The 27,785-nt window shown below is 48.1% G+C and overlaps 1 protein-coding gene across 1 annotated transcript; it reads right to left on the bottom strand.

Moving 5' to 3' along the window:
* Positions 1–9,401: 9,401 nt before the first annotated feature.
* On the bottom strand, positions 9,402–11,927 carry LOC125544501 (protein PLASTID MOVEMENT IMPAIRED 2-like). Its single transcript, XM_048708217.1, has 2 exons — positions 11,616–11,927; positions 9,402–11,508 (listed from the first exon to the last, which is right to left on the bottom strand). The coding sequence occupies exons 1-2, from the start codon at positions 11,712–11,714 to the stop codon at positions 9,766–9,768; spliced, it is 1,842 nt and encodes a 613-aa protein (XP_048564174.1). The 5' UTR covers positions 11,715–11,927; the 3' UTR covers positions 9,402–9,765.
* Positions 11,928–27,785: the final 15,858 nt, after the last annotated feature.

Below are 27,785 nucleotides of genomic sequence, written 5' to 3' on the forward strand. Positions count from 1 at the left end.
AGTTCAAATAATTAAGTTGTTATCCCAGGAATATTTTGCAAAACGATGTACTTATCATCTTAGATAATATATTTATCCATTTTATAGATGACATTTTCATATTTTTGAGAACGTACAGGTTGCATTATTTTATAACTATGGATGTTTGATGTAACGTGTGTTATTCCAGATGCGCGTTGCACATGCAAGCTTACTAGTAGATTTATAAAAGTTGCAGATAAGATTGTAGCCCCTGTCCAAACTGCTTTTGTTTAGGGTAGGTACATTTGGGGTGGGGTTATAATTTTACATAAGGTTCATTTAAAAAGGGAGAATGCAATTTTGTTTAAAGTAGATTTTGAGAAAGCCTATGAAAAAAATTAATTGTAATTTAATGAAATTTTCTATGATTAAAAAGGCTTTTATTCAAACTTATTAGTTGGGTAATGTAGATAATGGAGAAAGGGAAAATAGTTGTTATGGTAAATGATCAAATTGGTCCTTTCTTTGAAACAAAAAAGGGTTTAGACAGGGAGACTCTTTCTCTCCTTTGGTCTCTAATATAGCCATGGATATTCTTAACTTACTTCTAATTAAAGCTAGAGATTTAGGATTGGTTCAAGGCTTGTCTCATAAATATGTTGATGGGGGTGTTAGCATGCTTCAATAGGTCAATGATAGAATTTTCAGGTTTCAGGATAACTTGGAGAGTGCTAGAAATGTTAAATTAATTTTGTGTTTGTTTGAACAACTTTCGGGTTTGAAGGTTAATTTTCACAAAAGTGAAGTTTACTACTTTGGGGAAGCTAGAGCTAAACAGGAGAGCTACTCTACCATTTTTACTTCTGTTGTAGGAAAACTACCTTTGAGGTATCTAGGAATACCCATAATGCAGTGAGGTTGTGCAATAATGATTGGAGCTGGCTGGAGGAGAAAATGGAAAAGAAACTTAGTATTTGGAAAGGTAGAAGTAGATCTTATGGTGGGAGGCTTATTCTGATCACCTATAGTCTAAGCAATATTCCTTTATATATATATGATTTCTCTTTTTGAACTTCCCAAAGGCCCTGGTAAAAAAAGGTGATTTTCTTTATGAAAAGGATGTTGTAGCAGGAAGAGGATAATGTTAAAAAGTATCATCTATTTAAGTGGGAAGATGTCTGTAGACCAAAAGATATGGGAGGTTTGGGGTGTAGGACTTAGATATAATGAACATTTGTTTACTTTGTTATGGAAATTGGAAAATGAGAAGGGAGTGTGGCAGGACCTAGTGAGGAATAAATATCTAAGGAAGTGCACTCTTAGGAATAGGAGGAGTAAACCTGGCCAGTCTCATTTTTGGCAGGGGCTCATGAAAGGTAAACCTATTTTTTGCAGTATAGTAGGAAGATGGTGAGCAATGAGGAAAGGACTTTGTTTTGGAATGATGTTTGGTTAGAGGATATGCCTTTGAGTTTGCAATTTCCTGGGTTGTATTTTCTCACTTTTAGTGTTGATTTTACTGTTGCGAAGGCTCTTTCCGAAGGCATGAGTAATATTATATTTAGAAGGATCCTTTGGGGAGACACGGCTGATATGTGGCATGAGTTAAAAGAAATTTGTAAGAATGTTGTGCTAACAAAACAAGAGGATAGGTGTTCTTGGCTGTTAGATAAAGCTGGTAAATTTATTATTCATTCTTTGTACTTAGTTTTAAAAACTAATCAGGTTCCTTGGCCTCATAGAAAGTTGTGGTATGTTAAAATCCCTTTGAAGATTAAGGTGTTTCTTTGGTTAGTCTTCAAAATTAGTTTACTGACTAGAGATAATTTGGCCAAACGAAACTAGAAAGGGAAATATGTAAGCTGTAGCTTTTGTGATCATAATGAAACGGTAGAACATCTATTTTGTACTTGTGTGGTTGCTAAATTTTGTATGGGGTGTTGTAGGGAGTGAGGGAGTCCTGGATTAGAGGGTGTCTGGATAGCCGGACTATACCTTCAACCGGATTCCTGGACTATGAAGATACAAGATTGAAGACTTCGTCCTATGTCCGGAGGGGACTTTCCTTGGCGTGGAAGGCAAGCTTGGCGATGCGGATATTCAGATCTCCTACCATTGTAACCGACTTTGTGTAACCCTAACCCTATCCGGTGTCTATATAAACCGGAGGGTTTTAGTCCGTAGGACAGAATCCAACATACAACAATCATACCATAGGCTAGCTTCTAGGGTTTAGCCTCCTTGATCTCGTGGTAGATCTACTCTTGTACTACCCATATCATCAATATTAATCAAGCAGGACGTAGGGTTTTACCTCCATCAAGAGGGCCCGAATCTGGGTAAAACATTGTGTCCCTCGTCTCCTATTACCATCCGCCTAGACGCACAGTTCGGGACCCCCTACCCGAGATCCGCCGGTTTTGACACCGACATTGGTGCTTTCATTGAGAGTTCCTCTGTGACGTAGATTTTAGGCCCGATGGCTCCTTTGATCATCAACAACAATGCGGTCCAGGGTGAGACTTTTCTCCCCGAACAGATCTTCATCTTCGGCGGCTTCGCACTGCGGGCCAATTCGCTTGGCCACCTGGAGCAGATCGAAAGCTCCGCCGCTGGCCATCAAGTCAGGTTGGGAAGTTTAAACTACACGGCTGACATCCGCGGGGACTTGATCTTCGACGGATTCGAGCCACAGCCAAGCACGCCGCACCGTCTCGATGGGCATGATCTAGCTCTGCAGCCGAACAGTACCCTGGGGGCCGCACACGCTTTGGTTCCGAACCTCGATTCGGAGCCTACTGCGCCAATCGAGGATGAGTGGTTGGACGCCGCCTCGGGGGCTGCGATCTCAAAGGCGATCGAGCCGAACACCAGCCCCGCACTCCGCAAGGCATGTGACTCCGAGGGGCCGGATTCCTCTCCGGACTCCGAGCCCTCCGCACGCCTGCCGATCGAATCCGATTGGGTGCCGATCATGGAGTTCACCGCCGCGGACATCTTTCAGCACTCTCCCTTCGGCGACATTCTGAAATCGTTAAAGTCTCTCTCTTTATTGGGAGAGCCCTGGTTGGACTACGGTCAGCAAGGTTGGGATACGGACGATGAAGAAATTCAAAGCCCACCCACCACCCACTTCGTAGCCACTGTCGACGACTTAACCGACATGCTCGACTTCGACTCCGAAGACATCGACGGTATGGACGACGATGCAGGAGACGACCAAGAACCAGCACCTGTAGGGCGCTGGAAGGCCACCTCGTCATATGACATATATATGGTGGACACTCCAAAAGATGGAGATGGCGATGAAACAGCGGGGGATGACACATCTAAGAAACAACCCAAGCGCCGGCGTCAGCGACGCCGCTCCAAATCCCGCCAAAGCAAAAACGGTGATTCCGGCACAGGAGATAATAATACTCCGGATAGCGCCGAAGAACACCCCCTCCAGCAAGAGGATGGAGAAGCCAGCCCTCACAAGAGAGCGGCAGACAGAGAGGTTGAGGATGATAATTACATGCCTCCCTCCGAAGATGAGGCAAGCCTCGACGACGACGAATTCATCATGCCAGAGGATCCCGCCGAACAAGAGCGTTTTAAACGCAGGCTTATAGCCACGGCAAGCAGCCTCAAGAAAAAGCAGCAAACAGCTTAGAGCTGATCAAGATGTGCTAGCTGACAGATGGACTGAAGTCCTTGCGGCCGAAGATTATGAACTCGAACGGCCCTTCAAGAGTTACCCAAAGCGCAGACTGCTACCCCGATTAGAGGAGGAAGCACCTACATCACCAGCGCATGACATGGCCGATCGGCCACCTCGTGGCCGTGACAGAGAATTCATCACTCAAGCCGTGCCCCGGCGCCGCTCAAAACATGCTAAGGCACGGGAAAACGCGCCAGACCTGCGAGAGATACTGGAGGACAAGGCAAGACAAACAAGATCGATCTACGGATCGCGTGGGTGCCCTATGGCACATGACGGGGATCGTCACTCCGGACATAATAAATCCGGCCGGGCCGGACACAGCAGACAAAGCTCATTCAAGCTGCGTCGTGATATAGCCCAATACAGAGGCGCCGCACACCCACTATGCTTCACAGATGAAGTAATGGATCATAAAATCCCTGAGGGTTTCAAACCCGTCAACATCGAATCATATGATGGCACAACAGATCCTGCGGTATGGATCGAGGATTATCTCCTTCATATCCACATGGCCCGCGACGATGATCTACACGCCATCAAGTACCTCCCACTCAAACTTAAGGGACCAGCCCGGCATTGGCTTAACAGCTTGCCAGCAGATTCGATCGGTTCTTGGGAGGACCTGGAAGCCGCATTCCTTGACAATTTTCAGGGTACCTATGTGCGACCACCGGACGCCGATGACCTAAGCCACATAATTCAGCAGCCAGAGGAATCGGCCAGGCAATTCTGGACACGGTTCCTAACAAAGAAAAACCAAATAGTCGACTGTCCGGACACAGAGGCCCTAGCAGCCTTCAAGCATAATATCCGCAACGAGTGGCTTGCCCGGCACCTGGGACAGGAAAAGCCGAAATCTATGGCAGCCCTCACGACACTCATGACCTGCTTTTGCGCGGGAGAAGACAGCTGGCTAGCTCGCAGCAACAACTTAACTAAAAACCTTGGTAATTCGGATACCAAGGACAAAAGTGGCAGGTCGCGCCGGAACAAGCAAAAACGCTGCGTTAACATCGACAACAACGAGGATACGACAGTCAATGCCAGATTCCGAGGCTACAAATCCGGTCAGCGGAAAAAGCCATTCAAAAGAAATACTTAGGGCCCGTCTAGTTTGGACCGAATACTCGACCGCTCGTGCCAGATACATGGCACCCCCAAAAGGCCAGCCAATCACACCAACAGGGATTGTTGGGTGTTCAAGCAGGCAGGCAAGTTAAATGCCGAAAATAGAGACAAGGGGCGGCGTAGCGACGAGGAGGAGGAGCCCAGGCCGCCGAACAACAGTGGACAGAAGGGTTTTCCCCCACAAGTGCGGACGGTGAACATGATATACGCAACCCACATCTCCAAGAGGGAACGGAAGCGTGTGTTACGGGACGTATATGCGCTGGAGCCAGTCGCCCCAAAGTTCAACCCATGGTCCTCCTGCCCGATCACTTTTGATCGAAGGGACCACCCCACTAGCATCCGTCATGGCGGATTCACCGCATTGGTTTTAGACCCAATTATTGACGGATTTCATCTCACAAGAGTCCTTATGGACGGCGGCAGCAGCCTGAACCTGCTTTATCAGGACACAGTGCGGAAAATGGGCATAGATCCCTCGAGGATTAAACCCACCAAAACGACCTTTAAAGGCGTCATACCAGGTGTAGAGGCCAACTGTACAGGCTCAGTCACACTTGAAGTGGTCTTCGGATCTCCGGATAACTTCCGAAGCGAGGAGTTAATCTTCGACATAGTCCCTTCCGCAGTGGCTATCACGCACTGCTCGGACGAACCACATTCGCAAAGTTCAATGCGGTACCGCATTATGCATACCTCAAGCTCATGATGCCAGGCCCTCGAGGAGTAATCACGGTCAACGGAAACACCAAACGCTCTCTCCGAACGGAGGAGCATACGGCAGCGCTCGCAGTGGAGGCGCCGTTAAGCACCTCCAGCAGATTGTCCGGCACCTCCGGTTGGACGGAGGCCGCCGGCTCAGAAGGCTTGCTCCTCTTGGAAGGAGTTCGCCTACCGCGGTCCGGAACCGTTGAAGATTCCGGCGCGGTGTCCGGCTCAAAGCCGGACTTGGAGCCCTGGGGGGTCTTGTCCCCTTTACTCCCGGAGTCCGGAAGGTCGCCTCGTGGCTCCTCCAGGACCACCTCCTCTTGGCCCGGAGCTTGTCGCTACACCACTTCGGCATCGTCCGCAGTGCGGGGGAGGCAGCGGGCGGAACTGAGTTCACGTCCGATGAATCCAGGGAGCCGCTCGACGACTCGTCGAGCCCGGCCTTGGGCGGACTGCATAATTACATTCGGCATAAGGAACAGCTGTGCAACAAGGGAATGCTATGAGTTACTCTGGTATCCGAATACTTACGATCCCGCCGGGCGCCTGGCCCTTTGCGGCCACTCCTCTTCGCCCTCGTTGGCGTCGCTGGAGTAGTCCGGAGGAAGGGTTTTCCCCTTCTTAGACCCTTCGGCCTCCCCTGTTGGGGCAGCCTTCCTCTTCTTTCCTCCCCCCGATGGAGGGGGAGAGGTCTCTTCTTCCTCCTCGTTTTCATGGGAGGAGCGCGTCTCGGATTCGTCGGATGAAGAATCCGACACCTCCTCGCACCGGGAACTCTTTCGAGTCCCCGTGGCCTTCTTCTTGGCCTTCTTCTCTGGCACCACGTAAGGTGCCGGAGCCAGCAGCTTCGATAAACGAGCATCTGCTGGGTCTTCGGGCAAAGGGGCCGGACAGTTGACCTGTCCGGACTTCGCCTGCCACTCCTGTCAAAGGTAAGGGAGTTTAGATCCCGCATAGAGTCAAACTATGAGAAACAAATTTCCTGTAAAAGGTAAAGATAACCCACCGCACTAGCTGGACGCTGCGTGCTGAATCCGCGGTCCTCGGATGCGGATGCGGGAGCTTCGGCGCCCTTGAATAGCACCTTCCAGGCATCTTCGTACATCGTGTCGAAGAGCCTACTCAAGGTTTGGTGCTGCGTCGGATCGAACTCCCATAGAGTGAAAGCCCGTTGTTGACACGGGAGGATCCGGCGGACGAGCATGACCTGGACTATATTGACAAGCTTGAGCCGCTTGTTCACCAGGGATTGGATGCATGTTTGCAGTCCGGTCACCTCTTCCTCGTTGCCCCACGACAGGCCCGTCTCTTTTCAGGACGTGAGCCGCGTAGGGGGTCCGGATCGGAACTCGGGGGCTGCGACCCATTCAGGGTCGCGCGGCTCAGTGATGTAAAACCACCCCGACTACCACCCCTTCAGGGTTTCCACAAAAGAGCCCTCAAGCCAGAGGACGTTGGCCATCTTGCCCGCCATGGCGCCTCCGCACTCCGCCTGGCTGCCGCGCACCACCTTCGGCTTGACGTTGAAAGTCTTGAGCCAAAGGCCGAAATGGGGGCGGATGCGGAGGAAAGCCTCACACACGACGATAAACGCCGAGATGTTAAGGACAAAGTTCGGGGCCAGATCATGGAAATCTAGGCCATGGTAGAACATGAGCCCCCGGACAAATGGGTGGAGAGGAAAACCTAGTCCACGGAGGAAATGGGGGAGGAATACAACCCTCTCATGGGGCCTTGGGGTGGGGAGAAGCTTCCCCTTTTCGGGAAGCCGGTGCGCAATGTCATTGGACAAGTATCCGGCCTTCCTTAGCTTTTTGACATGGCCCTCCGTAACGGAGGAGACCATCCACTTGCCTCCCGCTCCGGACATGGCTGGAGAAGATTGAGGTGGGAAGTGCGGACTTGGGCGCTGGAGCTCGGGTGCACAGGAGATGGATGAGCTGAGGAGGAAGAAGGCATTGGTAAAAAGGTGGATCCTTATCCCCTTATATGGGCGGATGCGGCTATGCGTCCCCACCAGCCTGATAAAACTCGCTTATCTCCCAAGCGCCGTGATAAATGGCGCGGTTGGGTTACCCACGTCCGTATTGATGAGAATCCCGTAAAAAGGGGACACGATCTCTGCTTTGACAAGACGTGCCAAGGAAACCGCCTCGCAAAATACGCTGAGGTGGGGGTAAAAACGATTCGAATAAAGGCTTGGTCGTAGTGTGATGTCGCGCTACGAAATACGTCAGCAGATTAGATTTGTGTTAATATTATTCTCTCTATGGCAATATGTGGAAACTTATTTTGCAGAGCCGGACACTACCCTTAGTGTTTACAAACTTTTATGAAGAACCTGGAAGATGAACCCACCTTGCAATGCCGAAGACAATCTGCGCGCCGGACTCGTCGTCATTGAAGCCTAGTTCAGGGGCTACTGAGGAAGTCCTGGATTAGAGGGTGTTCGGATAGCCGGACTATACCTTCAGCCGGACTCCTAGACCATGAAGATACAAGATTGAAGACTTCGTCCCGTGTCCGGAGGGGACTTTCCTTGGCATGGAAGGCAAGCTTGGCGATGCGGATATTCAGATCTCCTACCATTGTAACCGACTTTGTGTAACCCTAACCCTATCCGGTGTCTATATAAACTGGAGGGTTTTAGTCCGTAGGACCGAATCCAACATACAACAATCATACCATAGGCTAGCTTCTAAGGTTTAGCCTCCTTGATCTCGTGGTAGATCTACTCTTGTACTACCCATATCATCAATATTAATCAAGCAGGACGTAGGGTTTTACCTCCATCAAGAGGGCCTGAACCTGGGTAAAATATTGTGTCCCTCGTCTCCTGTTACCATCCGCCTAGACGCACAGTTCGGGACCCCCTACCCGAGATCCGCCGGTTTTGACACCGACAGGGAGTGTGACTGGACTAGCCGATATACCTTGCAGAATAGACGTATTTAGTGGCTGGATAGAGAGCTTTCCTAAACATCAAAGGCAGGTGATAGCTGTGCGCATTGCGTCAGTTTTCTGGACTTTGTGAAAAGCCAGGACCTCTGCTACTTTTCATCATATTTACCCGCATGATCCTAGTGTTTTGTTCTATCAAGTTGCTTACTGGATCTCCTATTGGGCGGGCCTATAGAGAAGAGGAAAGCAATCGATCATGCAGGAGGTGGCGGCGCTGCTAATTGAGGTGGCGAATGGTTCTTTCAACAAGAGTAGAGGCTGGGCGCCGATGACGAGAAGGCTTGGAGTAGGGTAATTTTTAGTTTTTGCATTTATTTGGAGCTCGCTTTAGCCGGGACAGGCTGCTGGGGATGCTTTTTCTCGTTTTTTGCCGCGAAAATTGCAGGGCCCTTGCGTGGTATCCCTCTCTTTGCAAATGAGAAGTTAGTTGATGCCTCAGCATGTTGCTTTGTGCTCATCCTTTCGAATATTTAAAGACTTTGTTTATCGGTTTTCTTTCATTTAATGGAATGAAATTGGGGGCATGCCCCTCAATTCGTAAAAATACTTTTTAAAAGGTCAAAAGTTACAAACTTTGATCAAGTTTGTGGAGAAAAATATTGACATCTAAAATGCTCATATATAACTAGACTCATCATAAGTTGTAGCCTCATATGTTATATATTTAGAATTATAGATATAAATCATTTTCTCTATAAACCCGATCAAGGTTTGTAGATTTGACCTTTTAAAAAGTCTATATGCACTACATTATGTAAAAACATTAGTTTGGTGAATTCAATTGATTTGAGCCATTCAATCATCTATATCGAATGTCTCATGCTGCTCCAATTTGTAGCCATCACATCATGTATAAATTAGAAACATGTTAATTACATTGATCGTAATTTGAAAATAAAATTAATTGTATTAAACACAATTAATCTCGGATTCAACATTAATTGCAATTAATTTTGAAAATAATATTATTGTCAAACTAGACGGGAGTGCACATACACGAACACTAGTGCATGAAACAGATAAAGTCTTTGCTTTTCACGCAGACTATACATGACAACACCTATACTTGGTAGACCTATTGATTTGATATCGTGAATGTTGATGTTTTTTCTATAAACTTAATAAAACTTTGATTTTTTTAATGTAAGACAAACCTGAAATGGGAACTAAAATGAGACATATAGAACGGGGATCAAAAGAGGACCAGACCGCGCAGCATATCACGGGCCGACACCGCAGGAAACGGATTCAAAGCCATGCACGCACTCTGCTCTCTCAGCAGAGCAGCCGCACGCAGCTCTTCAGTTGGTGCTCTTGTCGCTGCCGCCTCTCTTCTCCTTGATGAGCTTCAGGAGGCTGGGCATCATCTTCTTCTTCCTCTTGATGGTGAACGACGGCGACTTGGGGTTCCAGTTCGCCGCGGACACCGACGACCGCCGACCCTTCGACCTCTTCGACGTCGCCGACACCCTGCTCGACCTCCGCCGCGGGTACGCGCACTGCAGGCCCACACTCTCCGCCGTCGCGTTCAGGTCGTACAGCTCCTGCTCCAGCGCCTTCTGCTCGCCCGCCGTCTTCTCCGCCTCCGACGCCACCTGCGCCTCCCTGGGGCCCATCTCCCTCATCTCCCGCTCCGCCGCCTCGGCCCGCATCGCCACCTCCTTCTCGCTGGCCTTGAGCGCCTGCACCCACGCCTGCGCCGCGGCCACCTTCTTGTCGGCCACCACCCGGACCAGCGCCGCGCGCCCGCTCAGGTACTCGTACTCGAACCGCGAGACGGTTATAGTCCCCTGCCGCCGGGGCGCCGCCGACGCCCTGGCCTGCATTGTGCTCTCCACGGCAGCCTTGAGCTTCTTCATTGCCGACGCCTCGGACGCCTTCGCCGCCTCCAGCTCCTTCACCGACTGCCTGATCCGCTCCTCGGCCGTGGCCATCTCCGCGGCGACGTTGTCGGCCTCTGCTAGCACGCACCGCTTCTCCAGCATGGTCAGCTCCTCCTCCTTGCTCGCCGCCTCGGTCTCGGCATGCAGCTGCTGCATCGCCGCCGTGAGGTTCGACACGATGGCCTTGGACCTCTCGTCGGCGGCCGTGACGGCCTCCATCTGGGCCCTCGCCTTGAGGAGCTTCGCGTTCAGCTGCTGCACCTGCGCGTCCGCGTTCTTCTCCTGCGCCTTGAGCCGGTCGATCTCCTGGACGACCCCCATGATCTCGGTCCGGGTGCGGTCCATGGAGGTCATGAACTGGAACGCCCCCGCCTTGATGCTCTCCAGCTCGTTCTTCGCCATGGACAGCTCGGCCTCCGCGGCCTGCAGCAACGCCCTGTCCTGCGCCTCTCCTTTCTTCTGTCTCGTGGTATCCTCCGCCGCCCCATCGTTCGGGACGTGGTGCTTCTCCATGGCGCGCACCAGCTCCATCTCGCCCTGCAGGACCTCCACGTCGGCGTTCGTGGCTTCCAGCTTCGCCTCCAGCTCCCTCGCGCGGCTCACCTCCCTGCGCGCCTCCTTCACCTTGGACCTCGCGGCCTCGATCTCCCGGGCGAACCGCTCTGCCTCGGCGACGTGCTGGGCCTCCAGCTCGCGGCGCTCCCGCTCGGCCTCGATGCGCGCGAGCTCCACCAGGACGTGCTCCTCGTTCGCCTCATCCACGCGCCGCTTCATCTCGTCGGCGGCCTGCAGGTTGGACTGGATCTTGCACACCGTCGCCACGACGTCGCTCTCGGCCTTGGCCTTGGCCTCCGCCGCGGACTTCACCTCCAGTTTCAGCTTGCGGAGCTCCCTCTTGACGCGCTCCAGCTCTTGCGACACCTCCGCGTACTGGGCCTCCTCGGCGCCATTCTTTCGTGTCCACGTTGCTTGCAGCCCTGACCTCTGGGACGTCGCCTTGGCCTTGGTCTGGTCGATTTGGCGCTCCAGCTCCTTGGCCATGGCTCGTGCTCTCGATAGCTCCGACTCGGCGCCGGCTCGCTCGTTATCCACTGACGCCTTCCGCTCGTTCAGCTTGTCCATGTCGGATTTCGCTCGTTGCTTCATTTCAGAGGACAGGTTCTGCATACAACAAGGTAGATATGAACTTAGTACTACAGTTAAACAGTACTCCAAGAAACAGGGAAGATATGGCAAGTCGTCCATGAATTTCGGGATTGAAAGAGTACCTCTTGAGCTCTGTTCTTGTCTGCCTTTCTTCCACCGATGCTCTCGCCGAAGATGCTCATTGTGGCTCTCACTGATCCACCATCCATGGCAGCCTCCATTGTGCTCCAAATGACGCAACCTAACAAGAAGTGTATACAAGCTGCTCGTATATCCTCACCAGACAAATCTGTAGGCTCACAGCGACGCAGACCATTGGAAATTTATTTGGTTGGAAGGGGAAGGAGAGGCAAAGGAGAGAGGGGAGTTTATGTGCTGCTGAACGAGGACAAGTGTTTCAGCCTCAGCTCTATCCTTCTTGGCAGGACTCGGAGGAGCTCACTACCACACAGCACAGCTGTTCCCGTTTTATCCACCCTGTTCCTGTCCCTGCCTCCCATCACGTTTTGAGAATTGTCTCTAGCAATTAGTAACTGACAGCTCCCGTTCAATTTATTTCGCTGTTTCGCTTGTAGCACTAGAATACCTCTCTGGGGCTTTGGAGTAAAACAGAAATGGGATTTTCCGCGATGCCTTTTGGCCACATAAATTGCAAGTGGCTCGTGTTGCATTGTATCGATGGGACAATGGCTGTATTTGGAAGGTAGACTTTTTTTCAATTAAGAAAATATTTCAATAACTAATTAACAATGATATACCAATTACATCTGTCATTCGGCTTCTTCTTTTCTTTCTTTTTTTTGCGTGGAACCGTCATCCGGCTTCTACAATACCATGATATCAAGAATTCACTTTTGCTATTTGTAAGGGCATCTCTAACAGATCCCATAAAAAATAGAGGAGTAAACTTTGAAGTAAACCTTAGAGCATCTACAACACTAGCACTAAGACGGGCCGCCAGGGTGAAAATCCTATCCGCTAGGTCTTATTCCCACACAAATCCCGCTAATTTGTTAGCGTCGCCGCAAACTCAGGAGTTGGGCGACCCAACCTTTTGGCTCTCTATTTCTGTTCATTTTCCAACTTGTGTAGCGCCTGTTCTCTGCCACTTGCGTTGCAGGGGCAGACTGCACAGACGGTTAGCCCAAAATCCTTTTCCTAAGCGCCTATTCAAGCGTTGGGCATTGTAGCTGCCCTTAGTAGAGTAAGAATTAGGACGGTTGGAGACGACGATGGGGTTGAGATTTGGGACGGTTGGAGACGACGATTGTGACGCCCCCGATTCAATCGTACACTAATCATGCACGCAAACGTGTACGATCAAGATCAGGGACTCACGGGAAGATATCACAACACAACTCTAAAACATAAATAAGTCATACAAGCATCACAATACAAGCCAGGGGCCTCGAGGGCTCGAATACAAATACTCGATCATAGACAAGTCAGCGAACGCAACAATATCTGAGTACAGACATAAGTTAAACAAGTTGCCATAAGATGACTAGCACAAACTGAGATACAGATCGAAAGAGGCGCAGGCCTCCTGCCTGGGATCCTCCTAACTACTCCTGGTCGTCATCAGTGGGCTGCACGTAGTAGTAGGCCCCTCCGGTGTAGTAGGAGTCGTCGTTGACGGTGGCGTCTGGCTCCTGGACTCCATCGTCTGGTCGCAGCAATCGGGTAGAGAAAAGGGGAAAAGGGGGAACAAGGCAACCGTGAGTACTCATCCAAAGTACTCGCAAGCAAGGAGCTACACTACATATGCATGGGTATATGTGTAAAGGGGCATATCGGTGGACTGAACTGCAGAATGCCAGAATAAGAGGGGGATATCTAATGCTGTCGAAGACTACGCTTCTGGCAGCCTCCGTCTTGCAGCATATAGAAGAGAGTAGACTGAAGTCCTCCAAGTAGCATCGCATAGCATAATCCTACCCGGCGATCCCCTCCTCGATGCCCTGTTAGAGAGCGATCACCGGGTTGTATCTGGCACTTGGAAGGGTGTGTTTTATTAAGTATCCGGTTCTAGTTGTCATAAGGTCAAGGTACAACTCCGGGTCGTCCTTTTACCGAGGGACACGGCTATTCAAATAGATCAACTTCCCTGCAGGGGTGCACCACATAACCCAACACGCTTGATCCCATTTGGCCGGACACACTTTACGGGGTCATGCCCAGCCGCGGAAGATCAACACGTCACAGCCCCACCTAGGCACAACAGAGAGGTCAGCACGCCGGTCTAAACCTAAGCGCACAGGGGTCTGGGCCAATCGCCCTTAGCACACCTGCACGTTGCGTGGGTGGCCGGAAGCAGACCTAGCAACCTCCAGTACAACGGAAGTCAGTCACGCGGTCCAATCTGGCGCGCGCCGCTCAGTCGCTGACGTCACGAAGGCTTCGGCTGATACCACGACGCCGAGTGCCCATATCTTTCCCACGTAGTTGGTTAGTGCGTATAGACCAAATGGCCAGACTCAGATCAAATACCCAGATCTCGTTAAGCGTGTTAAGTATCCGCGAACACCGACCAGGGCCAAGCCACCTCTCTCCTAGGTGGTCTCAACCTGCCCTGTCGCTCCACCACAAAGTAACAGTCGGGGGCCGTCGGGAACCCAGGCCCACCACTACCTGGGTGGAACCACCTGCCCCTTCAGCCCCCATCTCCGAACAGTATCACAGGTAATGTAACAGTGTAAAGTATATAGTATATGCCCGTGATCACCTCCCGAAGTGATCACGACCCAGTAGTATAGCATGGCAGACGGACAAGAGTGTAGGGCCACTGATGAAACAGTAGCATCCTATACTAAGCATGTAGGATTGCAGGTAAAGGTAACAACAGTAGTAGCAAGAACAGGCTATGCATCAGGATAGGATAAACGGAAAGCAGTAACATGCTACACTACTCTAATGCAAGCAGTATAGAAGAGAATAGGCGATATCTGGTGATCAAGGGGGGGGGGGCTTGCCTGGTTGCTCAGACAAGAAGGAGGGTCGTCGTCGACGTAGTCGATCACAGGGGCATCAGCGGCAGTCTCGGGGTCTACCGGAGAGAAGAGGGGGAAGAAACAGTAAATACAGAGAAAACAGAGCATAACAGGACAACAGACAGAGCTAGACGTGTTCTAACGCGGTGCTACACGATATCAGTGAAGGGGGATAACATCCGGGAATGTTTTCCCGAAGTTTGCATTTTTCGGACAGATGAAACAGAGGAGGAAAGTTGCATGTTCACTATGATAGGGACGTGTGGCGGATGAACGGAGAGCGTATCCGGATTCGTCTCGTCGTTCTAAGAAACTTTCATGTACAAAGTTTTTCCATCCGAGCTACGGTTTATTTTATATTAATTTTAAAAGATTTAAATCAATTTTAGCATTTATTTAATTAACTTAATACAACATTATCCAAAACAGTGCATGCTGACATCAGCATGACGTCAACAGTCAATAGAGGTGTTGACTGGGTCGCTCACGTGTGGGTCCCACTAGTCATTGACTGTTTAGTCTAATTAGGTTTAACTAATCTAATTACTATTTAATTAAACTAACTAGTTAATTAGATTAATTAAACAAGATTGATTAACTTAATTAATTAACTAATTAGTTAATTAATTAGTTAATTTAATTATTACCTATTTATTTATTTATATTTACTTATTATTTATTTTTTTAATTCTTTTTTTTGTAAAACGTTCTTAGGGTGGGCCCCCCATGTCATATGCCCAGGGGGCCTAACGGGCGCACGGGTAAGCAGGCGCTGGGCGTGTGCGCTGCCCAGACCACATGGGCGCATGCCCAGGGCCGCGGCAACGGCCACTCTAGGGTCGGGTACGCCCCGGCCGGCGAGCAAGGGGCCGCGGGCGAGGAGCAGCAGTGCCGGTGAACGAAGGCGGTGGTCGGAGCAACTGCAGGGGAGCCGGGGCGGGCTCGCCGACGTGAGGCGCGTCACGGGGCGCCAGCGGGGTGCCGGCCCAGGCGCGACGCGCGGGGTGGTGCACGCGCGGTGGTGTTGTGGGTCGTTGCGGGGCCGCACGGCGATGCAGCGGCGGAACAGCGCGGATGTGCGGCGCACGCAGCGGGGCAGCAGCAGCAGGGCTGCCCGGCGGAGCGGACGCGGAGGGAGCCGAGCGGGCGCGTCTGAACGAGGTGGGGCGCGGGCGCAGGCAGGAGGCGCGGGCGCGGCCAGGGCGGCCGGCGCGCGTGCGGGCGTCGGTGAGCGAGGCCATGGCCGAAGTGGCCGGAGCAGGAGAGAAGGAGGAGATGCCGGGGCCTCACCACGGGGCCGTGGGGTCTATGCAGCGGTGCTCGGGGAGGTTGACGGGGACGGCTGGCGCAGGGGAGGAGGCAACAACGTTGACCTGGCTCCAGGGACGGCGAGCGGCGGGCGGTGTCGAGGGCGCCGGTGACGTCGGGGCGGCCCCAGGCGAGCGTTGCGCGAGGGAGAGGAAAGGCGAGGAGTCCGAGAGGGCGGCGCCGGCGCCGGCTCACGGCGGCCTTAGCGGAGGCGCGTCTTGTGTCGGGCGCAGGCGTACGGGAGGGGATCGAACAGGGCGCCCCTCCCCTGTTCGTTCGTCAGTGCGTGCGTGTGTCGTGGGTGATGGCGTGCAGGGGGGATGAGGGAGTGATAGGGATCGATTTAGGGTTTGCCACGATGGGGGGGGGTGTTAAGCAGGTGTGAAGGGCCGGTTGGGCCAGTGAGCTGGCCGGCTGGGCCATTGGCCCAGTTGGCCAGGGGCCTTTTCCTTGTATTTTAGTTTTCTTTTCTTTTATGTATTTTGTTTCTTTTCTGTTTTATTTTGTTCCTCATTGTATTTTAGTCTTGTAAAGTACAAGAATGATCCCTAAATTAGTATTACCACTAAACCCACTACCATATAAAGTTTAGTCCCTAAATAGAATAGTTTAACAATTTATTTATTATAAAAGGCATTTCAATAATGGTTTTGCTACTGTTTTATTCACTTTAGAGTATTTAAAGATTTTATAAAAGTGGGGTTTCTTCACCAATATTTAATATGGATTATTTGGCTCACTCCGAACATTTTAGTTTTAATATTTGAAAACTTTTTTGTTTGCCAGATTTCGAACCTTGAATTTGAAACGATTTCGAACTAACGCGTGATTAGCAACAGAAATCGAAGTGACGTGGCATCTCTAACAGAGGGTTACTGTAGCTTAATTATCCGGGCGTCACAATTCTCCTCCACTACAAGAAATCTCGTCCCGAGATTTAGGAGGGGGAGTAAGGGGAAAGGGATTTGGTTACGAAATTCTAACGGATCTTTTCGTTCCTGGTTGCTCTTCTCAAAGAAGTTGATCCATAGCGTTGATGTCATCATTTCTCTACTTCAGGTCATCATGGTGAAGTCGTCCTTTTCTTCGGGAACTCCAACGTACTTACGAATAGGTAAGGGGCAGCTCAGCTATGACAGATTGCTTTTGAGGGAAACAATCTGGGGTTAACCTATGAAATGAGCATAAGGTTATCTCTCGAGTTGAACATATAAACTACATCGAGAGTAAGGTACGAAGGTACAATAAGAGGTTCCAAGCGGATAGATAGTTGCTCGAAGTCTGAACCAGAGTGAGAAAGGGTTTCAGAGCAGCGGGAGTAAGTATTGCGTCTAACACCAGAATAGAGCACTAGGAAGGTGGCCCGTGAATTAAATACGAAGCCAAGCATGGGGAGTAACCATTAGAAACAGGGTTGTACAGGAGAGTTAGGTTTCAATCCTTTGGGACTGTGGGTTATGGGCCCACCATGTGGGTTAAAAGTAGGATGGGTGGTGACATCTTTCACGGTCATGATAGCAAGACATGTCAGAGGGTAATCTATCAATTATGTCGGCAACAATGTCAGTACCAAGGGCAAGGGACGAAGAGAACCATTTTCCCGCTCGTTGAAACGAGGCGGGCCAATAGGCAAAGTTCTCGTCCATCGGTGGCTACCGGAATGTCATCAACAATAGTAACAGGGTCTTACTGATAGAGTTGTACACCGAGGTGTTTACATAAGCAGGAGAATATTACTGCTTAGATCATATAGATCACAAGAAGGTTTAAACAAACCAATGGAAAGGAAAAGTGATTATCAGGTTTAAACAGAACAATGGAAAGGAAAATGTGTATACACACATATTTCAGGGGTATATCCTTCCCAAGGACAAGCGGAGCATGATATCCATGACATGATAGAAAGTAGAAAACCATTTAGGTAAGGGGGAGGAATCTCATGATATTACCCATACAACGGTGTTAGGATAAATGATAAGAAAATTTAGCATTGTGCTTCAAATGTTCTTATTGAAGATCAGAGTACCACAGACACGCTTCGAGATAGCATTGACATGGTCTTCAAGCAAAGATCAAACTTGGATACACAAAGGATTCATCAGGAACAACATATAGAATAAATCTTTTGGTTTCCTCATGGAAGAATGGTTAACCTTGCTAAATAGGAAACTGATGACAATAGGTCCTCCAGCCAGGTGTGTTGGGCATGACATCACCTTACCGGGTCACATAAAGACCAATGTTATAACTCTTGAAAATATGTTCCAACCATCATATCTGACCGAGATTCAGATCTGACTGGTGTCAGGATAACTCAGACTCGGGATGCCTGAGAAGAAAGGTGCAACACAAATTGTCGAGATGACATTGTAAGATTCTCATGAAATGAACTATGGAAGCAAGTTCTGAATCATGCGTTCATCATTAAACCAAGGAGAGGATGAGGAGGTGGCTGATAGGCTCGGCAACAATTCATTGAGATTTCCAAAGGATGGATTTCCACAATTATGTGAACAAGGAAATATTTGTCGGATCAAATGATATAATGATGTATGTTCGAGGGAAACATACACAAATGAACAATGATAGAAGGGTGCACCCAGGAATCTGGACTAGGTAGCACGATCAATGTTCGAATGGTGGTTCATCGACCGATAGGCTAAAATGAATTATCGATCATTAACTTCAAAGCAATAGGGTTGCTAGAAGTGCAGAATCCAAACAACACCATTCACTTGTGGGTACCCCGGTTGGAATCAACACGAGGACCAAGAAGAATGGTGATGGTGAGAAGTATCATTATAGCAAGAATTCTTAAGAGGTGGAGCAATCCTCACAACATTCTTGACATCAAAGAGGGTAATACTCCGCGGTAGAACATAACATAAGTTGGATAGCAAGGAACTCAAGGTACAACACAGAATAGGAACAAGTTTTGTGTTTGGAGGGAATGCAATAATGTTGTCGATGATAACACAAATCATCGAGGGCAAAGATAGTATTTCTCATCATGAATTCATTTGATATCCTGGAAGAGCTCAGAATGCCGATGATGATCACGACACAATTTGTTGAGAGATTTCATGAAGATGTAATCGGTCGGCGATGACATCAAGTCAAATGAATGATGAAGCGAAAGGTTATTGGAACCAAGGGTATGACACAAACTCGAAATCAATCTTGTTGTTCAAGGAGAAATGATATGACGAGGAAGATCGACGTAAGATTAGCTCACCATCGAAATTTGTGCTCTGGGAAGAAGGACCAGGTAGCACAGTTAAAATTAGCACGATAATGATGTACCCGTTCAGGCTAGGAAAGACATGATGGGGTATTAAACTTGTAAGTATTGAAGATCTCTAATCCTCGTTGAATCATAGTGCGGACTCGATTCCAACCCGAGGAAAAATTGGTATCGGTGAGAATAATAGTAGATGAAGAACTCCTAAGGAGTTATGTAGTTTCGTGATATTCTCGAGATACCAGAGGGGTAATACTCGACGACAGATCAAAGTAGAGTTTGGACTAGGGTATTGCTCTGCAGAAGACACGTGAGCAAACTTGCACGAGAAATTGAATCAAGGAGAAACATGGTCGGAACCATAGCTGCAGGGGATCTAATTTAATGACACTGAAAAAATTACCCAAATGATTAAATATTTTGCAAGAAGCTTCCATGATAAGTTCCACATCGGGTCCATGGGCATGAACACACAGTTCAAGGTCGACTCCCACTTCTTTAATGCATAACCTTTCATTCACTTCTCGTTTTCGAAGAAGTTGTAGTGTTGAGATTTTATCTAGCAAAACACCAGAAGAGTATGACTCGTGAAAACTTTCGAGTTCACACATATTAAGGAAGGCATAGGTTCAACCCAACGGGGCTTCTTAGGAACATATACCACGAACCTCAGAAGTAAAAAACACAAGCTCAAAAGTAGAGCATGGTTGTCAAAGCAGAGGATACAATTTACCAAAGGCATTATATACCCGTGGAAAGTCTCACAAGGTTATTGAATATGAAGGACGATGTCGGATGAAATCCAACAATGGATCGGGCGATCCACAACAAAGCTGATGTGAGTATCGGTACTCAACCAGAGGAAGAAAGGATGCAAATGCATCGGTTTATAGAATATCTGAATAATTCAACGCTTATATAGCAAAGGAATTATGATTTTCAAATCAAGGGATCAGGAGCAAATGCTCTGATCAAGGATGGATAAGTTGAATAGACTTAGGGGTACAATCGACGGCAATTGGATTGGTTGAGAACCAGCTCATGTTTAAAATGACGTCTGAGCCGAAAGGATGAATTCTAGGATCTGATTAAGGATTGTCGACATTCGCAACATATTGAATCAACAGACTCAAGATGATAGTGACAAGGGATGCCAATAAGATTACCAGACTTATGGGATTAACCATAATGCGAGCAAGCAAGAATTTCAAGAGCAATAGGCTGCTCACAACTTTTGGAAAACCGGGTACTATTTCAATGTATCTTGTGAATCATATGAACAACGGGGGAAGAACGGATACTCGTTAAGTGTGAGAAAATATCCGCAACGGGTATTCATGAGGCAAGAACTGTAAAGCCGTAAGCTCAAAAAATTCTTGGAACAACGGAGAGCAGTTCGGGGCATCTTGTATTAACAAGAGCAACTGGGGACTAATGTAAGAATGGCAAGTGCATGTAGTTTTCTATAGGGGTTGACGGTGGAAGGGAATTGCAAGCGCAATGAGCACAAGTTCTCGAGATAACATCATAGAGTATCTTCAAAATCTTCTGGTGCAGCCGGCGATCATCTGGACTGAAGGGGCTCTCCGGGAGGAAGTAATTACGAGAACCTAGAGTCAGAGTTAGTAAAATCGTTTAACCTGAATAGAAGAGATGTCAGAGTCCCAGAGTATAGGTCGAGAAATAAAAGATCCTAATATCACCCAATGGCGACGTGGGCCCGTAAGGCGCACAACGATGTTAGTAAAAGTTTTGTAATGTCTAGACTCGACTTCAACCAAGGAGTTGGAAAGGGGGATTCCTACAGGCAGTCGGCTCTGATACCAACTTGTGACGCCCCCGATTCAATCGTACACTAATCATGCACGCAAACGTGTACGATCAAGATCAGGGACTCACGGGAAGATATCACAACACAACTCTAAAACATAAATAAGTCATACAAGCATCATAATACAAGCCAGGGGCCTCGAGGGCTCGAATACAAGTGCTCGATCATAGACGAGTCAGTGGAAGCAACAATATCTGAGTACAGACATAAGTTAAACAAGTTGCCATAAGATGGCTAGCACAAACTGAGATACAGATCGAAAGAGGTGCAGGCCTCCTGCCTGGGATCCTCCTAACTACTCCTGGTCGTCATCAGCGGGCTGCACGTAGTAGTAGGCCCCTCCGGTGTAGTAGGAGTCAGTCGTCCACGGTGGCGTCTGGCTCCTGGACTCCATCGTCTTGTCGCAGCAATCGGGTAGAGAAAAGAGGAAAAGGGGGAACAAGGCAACCATGAGTACTCATCCAAAGTACTCGCAAGCAAGGAGCTACACTACATATGCATGGGTATATGTGTAAAGGGGCATATCGGTGGACTGAACTGCAGAATGCCAGAATAAGAGGGGGATATCTAATCCTGTCGAAGACTACGCTGATCTAGAGGGGGTCATGCCCGGCTGCGGAAGATCAACACGTCCCAGCCCCACCTAGGCACAACAGAGAGGTCAACACGCCGGTCTAAACCTAAGCGCACAGGGGTCTGGGCCCATCGCCCTTAGCACACCTGCACGTTGCGTGGGTGGCCGGAAGCAGACCTAGCAACCTCCAGTACAACGGAAGTCAGTCACGCGGTCCAATCTGGCGCGCGCCGCTCAGTCGCTGACGTCACGAAGGCTTCGGCTGATACCACGACGCCGAGTGCCCATATCTTTCCCACGTAGTTGGTTAGTGCGTATAGACCAAATGGCCAGACTCAGATCAAATACCCAGATCTCGTTAAGCGTGTTAAGTATCCGCGAACACCGACCAAGGCCAGGCCACCTCTCTCCTAGGTGGTCTCAACCTGCCCTGTTGCTCCGCCACAAAGTAACAGTCGGGGGCCGTCGGGAACCCAGGCCCACCACTACCTGGGTGGAACCACCTGCCCCTTCAGCCCCATCTCCGTGTTGGGGAACGTTGCAGAAAACAAAAATTTTCCTACGGTTTCACCAAGATCCATCTATGAGTTCATCTAGCAACGAGTGATCGGATTGCATCTACATACCTTTGTAGATCACGCGCGGAAGCGTTCAAAGAACGGGGATGAGGAAGTCGTACTCGACATGATCCAAATCACCGGAGATCCTAGCGCCGAACGGACGACACCTCTGCGTTCAACACACGTACGATCAGCATGACGTCTCCTCCTTCTTGATCCAGCAAGGGGAAGGAGAGGTTGATGAAGATCCAGCAGCACGACGGTGTGGTGGTGGATGCAGGGGTCACCGCAGCAGGGCTTGCCGTTCTACTATGAGAGGGAGAGGTGTAGCAGGGGAGAGGGAGGCGCCAAGACTCAAGGGTGCGGCTGCCCCTCCCTCCCCCCTTTATATAGGCTCCCCTAGGGGGGCGCCGGCCCTAGGAGATGGGATCTCCTAGGGGGGGGGCAAGGGGTGGAGTGCCCCCCAAGCCAGGTGGGGCGCCCCCCACCCTAGGGTTCCCAACCCTAGGCGCATGGAGTGGGCCAAAGGGGCGCACCAGCCCATTATGGGCTGGTTCCCCTCCCCACTTCAGCCCATGGGGCCCTTCGGGATGGGTGGCCCCACCCGGTGGACCCCCAGGACCCTTCCGGTGGTCCCGGTACAATACCGGTGACCCCCAAAACTCTCCCGATGGTCGAAACTGCACTTCCTATATATAATTCTTCACCTCCGGACCATTCCGGAACTCCTCGTGACGTCCGGGATCTCATCCGGGACTCCGAACAACTTTCGGGTTACTGCATATTCATATCTCTACAACCCTAGCATCACCAAACCTTAAGTGTGTAGACCCTACGGGTTCGGGAGACATGTAGACATGACCGAGATGGCTCTTCGGTCAATAACCAACAACGGGATCTGGATACCCATGTTGGCTCCCACATGCTCCTCGATGATCTCATCAGATGAACCACGATGTCGAGGATTCAAGCAACCCCGTATACAATTCCCACTACAAGAGATCGGACCTACTGTGACGAGCTCAAAAATGTCACGTAATAGCTAAAAACGTCACAAAATACTCACGTGTGACATTTTTCAGGCGTCACGAGCATCGTCACGTCACGGAATCCCCGTCACAGATTACTCCTAGTGACGTGGCGTGCAAAAAACGTCACCGGATATGGGACCTTCGTTGACGAAAGTGTCGTCACTAGATTTTTGGTAGGCCAATGCGCACTGGATTTCCAAATGGGCCAAGCCCAATAATTCAGTTGATTTTTTCTATTTCGGGTTCTAGTTTTTTGGTGGATCATAGCCTATTTATAACTCAATTATGGTTGACCCAGCCCGCCCTTTTTTATGGAGCAGTTGCCATTTTCCGCTAGCCTTTTCAAGGATTATTTTCTTTATAGTTTTTGCCTGTAATAATACCTCAACATTGTGTGATTCAAAACATATTGTGGGCTTGTGGTCTTTTTAAGCCCATCTTTCCATTGACCAATTTCACATCACATTACAAGCTAACTAGTCTCTAAACAATGTGCATATCACACATCACAGTTACATGCCCCATGCAAAGTAACCCAAGCTACATAACCATCGGATACATCTTTTTTAACTTTGTTGGTGTGACTCATAGCTCCCACCTTCATCAAAATTTGGAATTTTTGTTGGATGCCTCTTCTCGTGACTTCTTGAAGACAACTAGAGTTGTTCTGATCCTCCATTGTCCATATCAACTTCTTGAAAGATGACTTACGAATCAGCCTATTAGAAATAAAGACATAAATATAACATTATGAATGAGTTACAGAAACAATCTACAATTGCGACAAAGAATGACATCCAAGTAACTCGGAGCTCTAGGTTGGGACCTTAACAAAAAAAATACATGTTAGTAATTGTCTAATAATTGATATGATCAAAACTAAACGGGAGAAGTGCATTTTTCAACCCCGAACTCTTGCCCTAGTCTAATTTACAACCCCGAACTTCAATACCATCTAAACTACAACCCTCAACTCTCAAAACCGGTCAGGATTCAACCCTCCCCTCCTTGTTGACTGGTTTTGACCAGTCAACGGATCCAATCAGCATGCCACATCAGAAAAAATTTCAAAATTTCAAGAAAATATAATTAAAAATCTGTAAGATCGAGAAAAAAAATCCGAAATAAAACTTCCCGAGAAAAAAGTTTGCGAAAAAATTTCGAGAACTTTTTCCTGTAATTTTCGGGAAAAAATAAAAAAAATATTTTTTTTGGAAATTACTTTTTGTAGAAATTTTAACTTTTTTATTTTACATTTTAAAATATTTTTCTTGGGAATTTGAAATTTTTCCCTGGAGTTTTTTTATTTTAAGTATTTTTTGGTTTTTCATGGAAATATTGATAATTTTGTTTTTCGGAAATTCGTTTTTTTATTTTTCCCTGATTTTTTCCTGGAAATTTGATTTTTTTCTAATTTATTTTCCTGGATTTTTTTTCCGATTTTACAGATTTAATTTTTTTTGCTGACGTGGCATGCTGACTGGTCGAAACCGGTCAACAGAGAGGAGAGGGTTGAATCCTAGCCGGTTTTGAGAGTTGGGGGTTGTAATTTAGACGACATTGGAGTTTGGGGTTGTAAATTAGACCATGGCAAGAGTTCGGGGTTGAAATATGCACTTCTCTCAAACTAAACATGTCGTATTCGTGAGCAACAAAGGTCATCTGAAATATTAGATTGGAATAAACACATATCAATACATTAGAAAAAAGAACTATTGGTAAGCGGACATGCTTAAATAATAGTTCAACACAAAGTTTGAAATCCTGAGAGGAACAAATTAGCATTTGTAGTAGGTACTCCTTCACAAATTAAAATGGTGCAAAAACAGAATATTCGACAAAGCCTCAAAGGAAGAAACCTCGAAGCAGCCTGAACGGTGCAGGAAGCATGAAAAACTTTTGCATAGCTTAGTTGTTGTCCTGCACATATAGTGTGATCAATAAGAAACTTCCATCTGAAAATAAATTACATACAATTATGCTATGGTCACAGGCCTAAAAAGCTCGTTTAGGCTTTGATCTTTAGTTGTAAAATTGTCATATATCTGCTTATTGGACAGTAATCTGCATTAACATATGGTCACTATCACTTCAGATTGCCTAAACCAGTTCAATGAATTAGTTCTCCATTAGTAATTTGCCAAAATCATGTTGAATCGCTCATAAAACTACCACTGTAGTTCTACAACAGCAATTCACTTGCAAATCTCTTCACATTCCCTGAAACAGAATTGCCACGAGATCAGAACTACAAAATAATACTATAACAATACTGGGGGAGCATCAGCATAATGAAAATATTTTACTGCAGCTAATTATTTAATTACTAACCCATTTCACATGTACTATCTAGGTTCTCATAATAATTTCTCTAAAAGATAAATCAGAACATGGAAAATTCAGTTTACAATTTTCAACTTAGTGACAATATAAACTAGCTTCCATATTCTAGCTCAACACTACTGACAGTGTGGCACAAAAGATGACTATCAAACCTAGCAAATATTACTATAGAAGCATCTCACGATTGACCAATACGAACTCACAAACAGGGAGGAACAAAACAAAACTGATATCTCAACCAATCCCCGCATGTAAGCGGTTCATCTAAATTGAAAGCGGATAGCTGAGCGCCATACACATGTTAACCCAGCCACCCAGGTTGCTGGTCGAGCTTGACGGACCTCCCGCAGAACTCTGGCTTGCCCCTGTGGTCTGTGCTCAATGTAAATCTGTCGGACAAAACCAAAGAAGAAGAAAAATAGAGGGTCAACGAGATGTATCTGATAAGTGTGGAAGGTGGGACAACTATGTGATGACTCATTAGTTAATCATACCCCAGTGGCGGTAGTCCCTACGAAGGTGATGTGTAGGCGAACCCGGTGGTCCACTCAAGGAAGCCATAGCCAGTACCCACATCACCATGACTCCTCTGTCCTCTACCTCATTTGCTCCGATGGAACTGAGAAGTGTATGGAGTGGCACCATAGAGTGAGAGTTCAGTCCCAGCAATCACATGAGAGGGATCGGAGGATGCACGCACGCAGGCACTCACACTAATAACGCACGTCACACACGCAGGCTGGGCTGCGGCCGTGCGACCAGGCTGGTCCGGCCGCGGCGCACACTGGGTCCGCCGCTGCGCGCCATGGAGGGACCTGACGCAAGTAGCAGCTTCTGCAGCGGTGCGCCCTCGAGGAACCCGACGGGAGAGGGAAGAGAGAGAGAGCAGCTACTCCTGCCGCCGTCGTCGTGTTTGGTTGCCTCTGATCAACCACCGCCGCCACACAAGCGAAAGAAAAGGAGATCGAACAGATAGGGTTTCGCTCGGGGAGGGGAGAAGGTGGACGAGGGGAACAAAATTTGCTGTTATGTGCGGTTGAGCTGGCTTCGGCCCACGTATATAGAAAAATCTAAAGATAGGGCGTTTTGCTGGGCTTGCCAGGCTATGGGCTGTGCTACGCCCGTCACATACGAACTTATGAATAGCCGCCAGCCAGAACCATGCTGCCTTGCCGCAACGTGACGCCTGCTAGAACCCGGAATAGATGAACAGATGGATCATACACCCCCAGGGAAGAAATAACTAACCAGCTTGCCCTAAAAAAATTTAACCAGCTAAGTGCTGTAGGTGTATATATACAGTCCAGAGCCATATTAAATATTTTTAGTACAATATTATTTTACCCGGGTTCAAACTCCCTATACCAACTTTTCCCCATTAACTTGTATATCTATTTTTCAAATAGCATCAGCTCACGAACGCATGGATTCATGTTTTTTTTTGCCCGGCCAGTGTCTATTTATATACGATGGAACAAAATAAGCTTTTCCCCGGCCATTACCTATCTAATATTAGATGGAATAAAATAATACGGTGCTCAGTAGATTGTGAAAAACTAGGGTGGGTCCTACTGCCAATACTAGTATGCAGATCCTACCGCTCGATAACCCGTGAACCAGTTATGGCGGGTCCCACCGATAGACATTACAAGACAAACAAATTATTATCTCATATTCATAATATTAATTCGATGACTAGTCGGTTCATCATGGAAATTACCAAACCATCATAGAAATTGGTAGCCATGTGCGCTCAAAGTCTGAAGCTAACTCGTGATGTCCATTGTCACCGACTTGCGGTAATCAGTGACGCCACCTGCAGAAACATCACACATTAGGTATTTCCATGATGTTGTCCATCTTCGTCACCAGGATTTTCTTCATAGTATGTCAATTTTCTTGTAGTGTCCCTTTGTCAATCGGTACGTTACTTGCCTGAGATTCGATCGTCGGTATCCCAATACCTCGTTCAATCTCGTTACCGGCAAGTCACTTTACTCGTACCGTAATGCATGATCCCGTGACCAGACACTTGGTCACTTTGAGCTCATTATGATGATGTATTACCGAGTGGGCCCAGAGATACCTCTCCGTCATACGGAGTGACAAATCCCAGTCTTGATCCGTGTCAACCCAACAGACACTTTCGGAGATACCCGTAGTATACCTTTATAGTCACCCAGTTACGTTGTGACGTTTGGTACACCCAAAGCATTCCTACGGTATCCGGGAGTTACACGATCTCATGGTCTAAGGAAAAGATACTTGACATTGGAAAAACTCTAGCAAACAAACTATACGATCTTGTGCTATGTTTAGGATTGGGTCTTGTCCATCACATCATTCTCCTAATGATGTGATCTCGTTATCAATGACATCCAATGTCCATAGTCAGGAAACCATGACTATCTATT

The sequence above is a fragment of the Triticum urartu genome, chromosome 3 (assembly GCF_003073215.2).
Source record: "Triticum urartu cultivar G1812 chromosome 3, Tu2.1, whole genome shotgun sequence".
Taxonomy (NCBI): Eukaryota; Viridiplantae; Streptophyta; class Magnoliopsida; order Poales; family Poaceae; genus Triticum; species Triticum urartu.

Coding starts and splice junctions, on each gene's coding strand:
- LOC125544501 (XM_048708217.1), bottom strand. CDS start 11,714: ATGGAGGCTGCCATGGATGGTGGATCAGTGAGAGCCACAATGAGCATC. Junction 11,509..11,615: donor ACAAGAACAGAGCTCAAGAG/GTACTCTTTCAA, acceptor TGTTGTATGCAG/AACCTGTCCTCTGAAATGAA.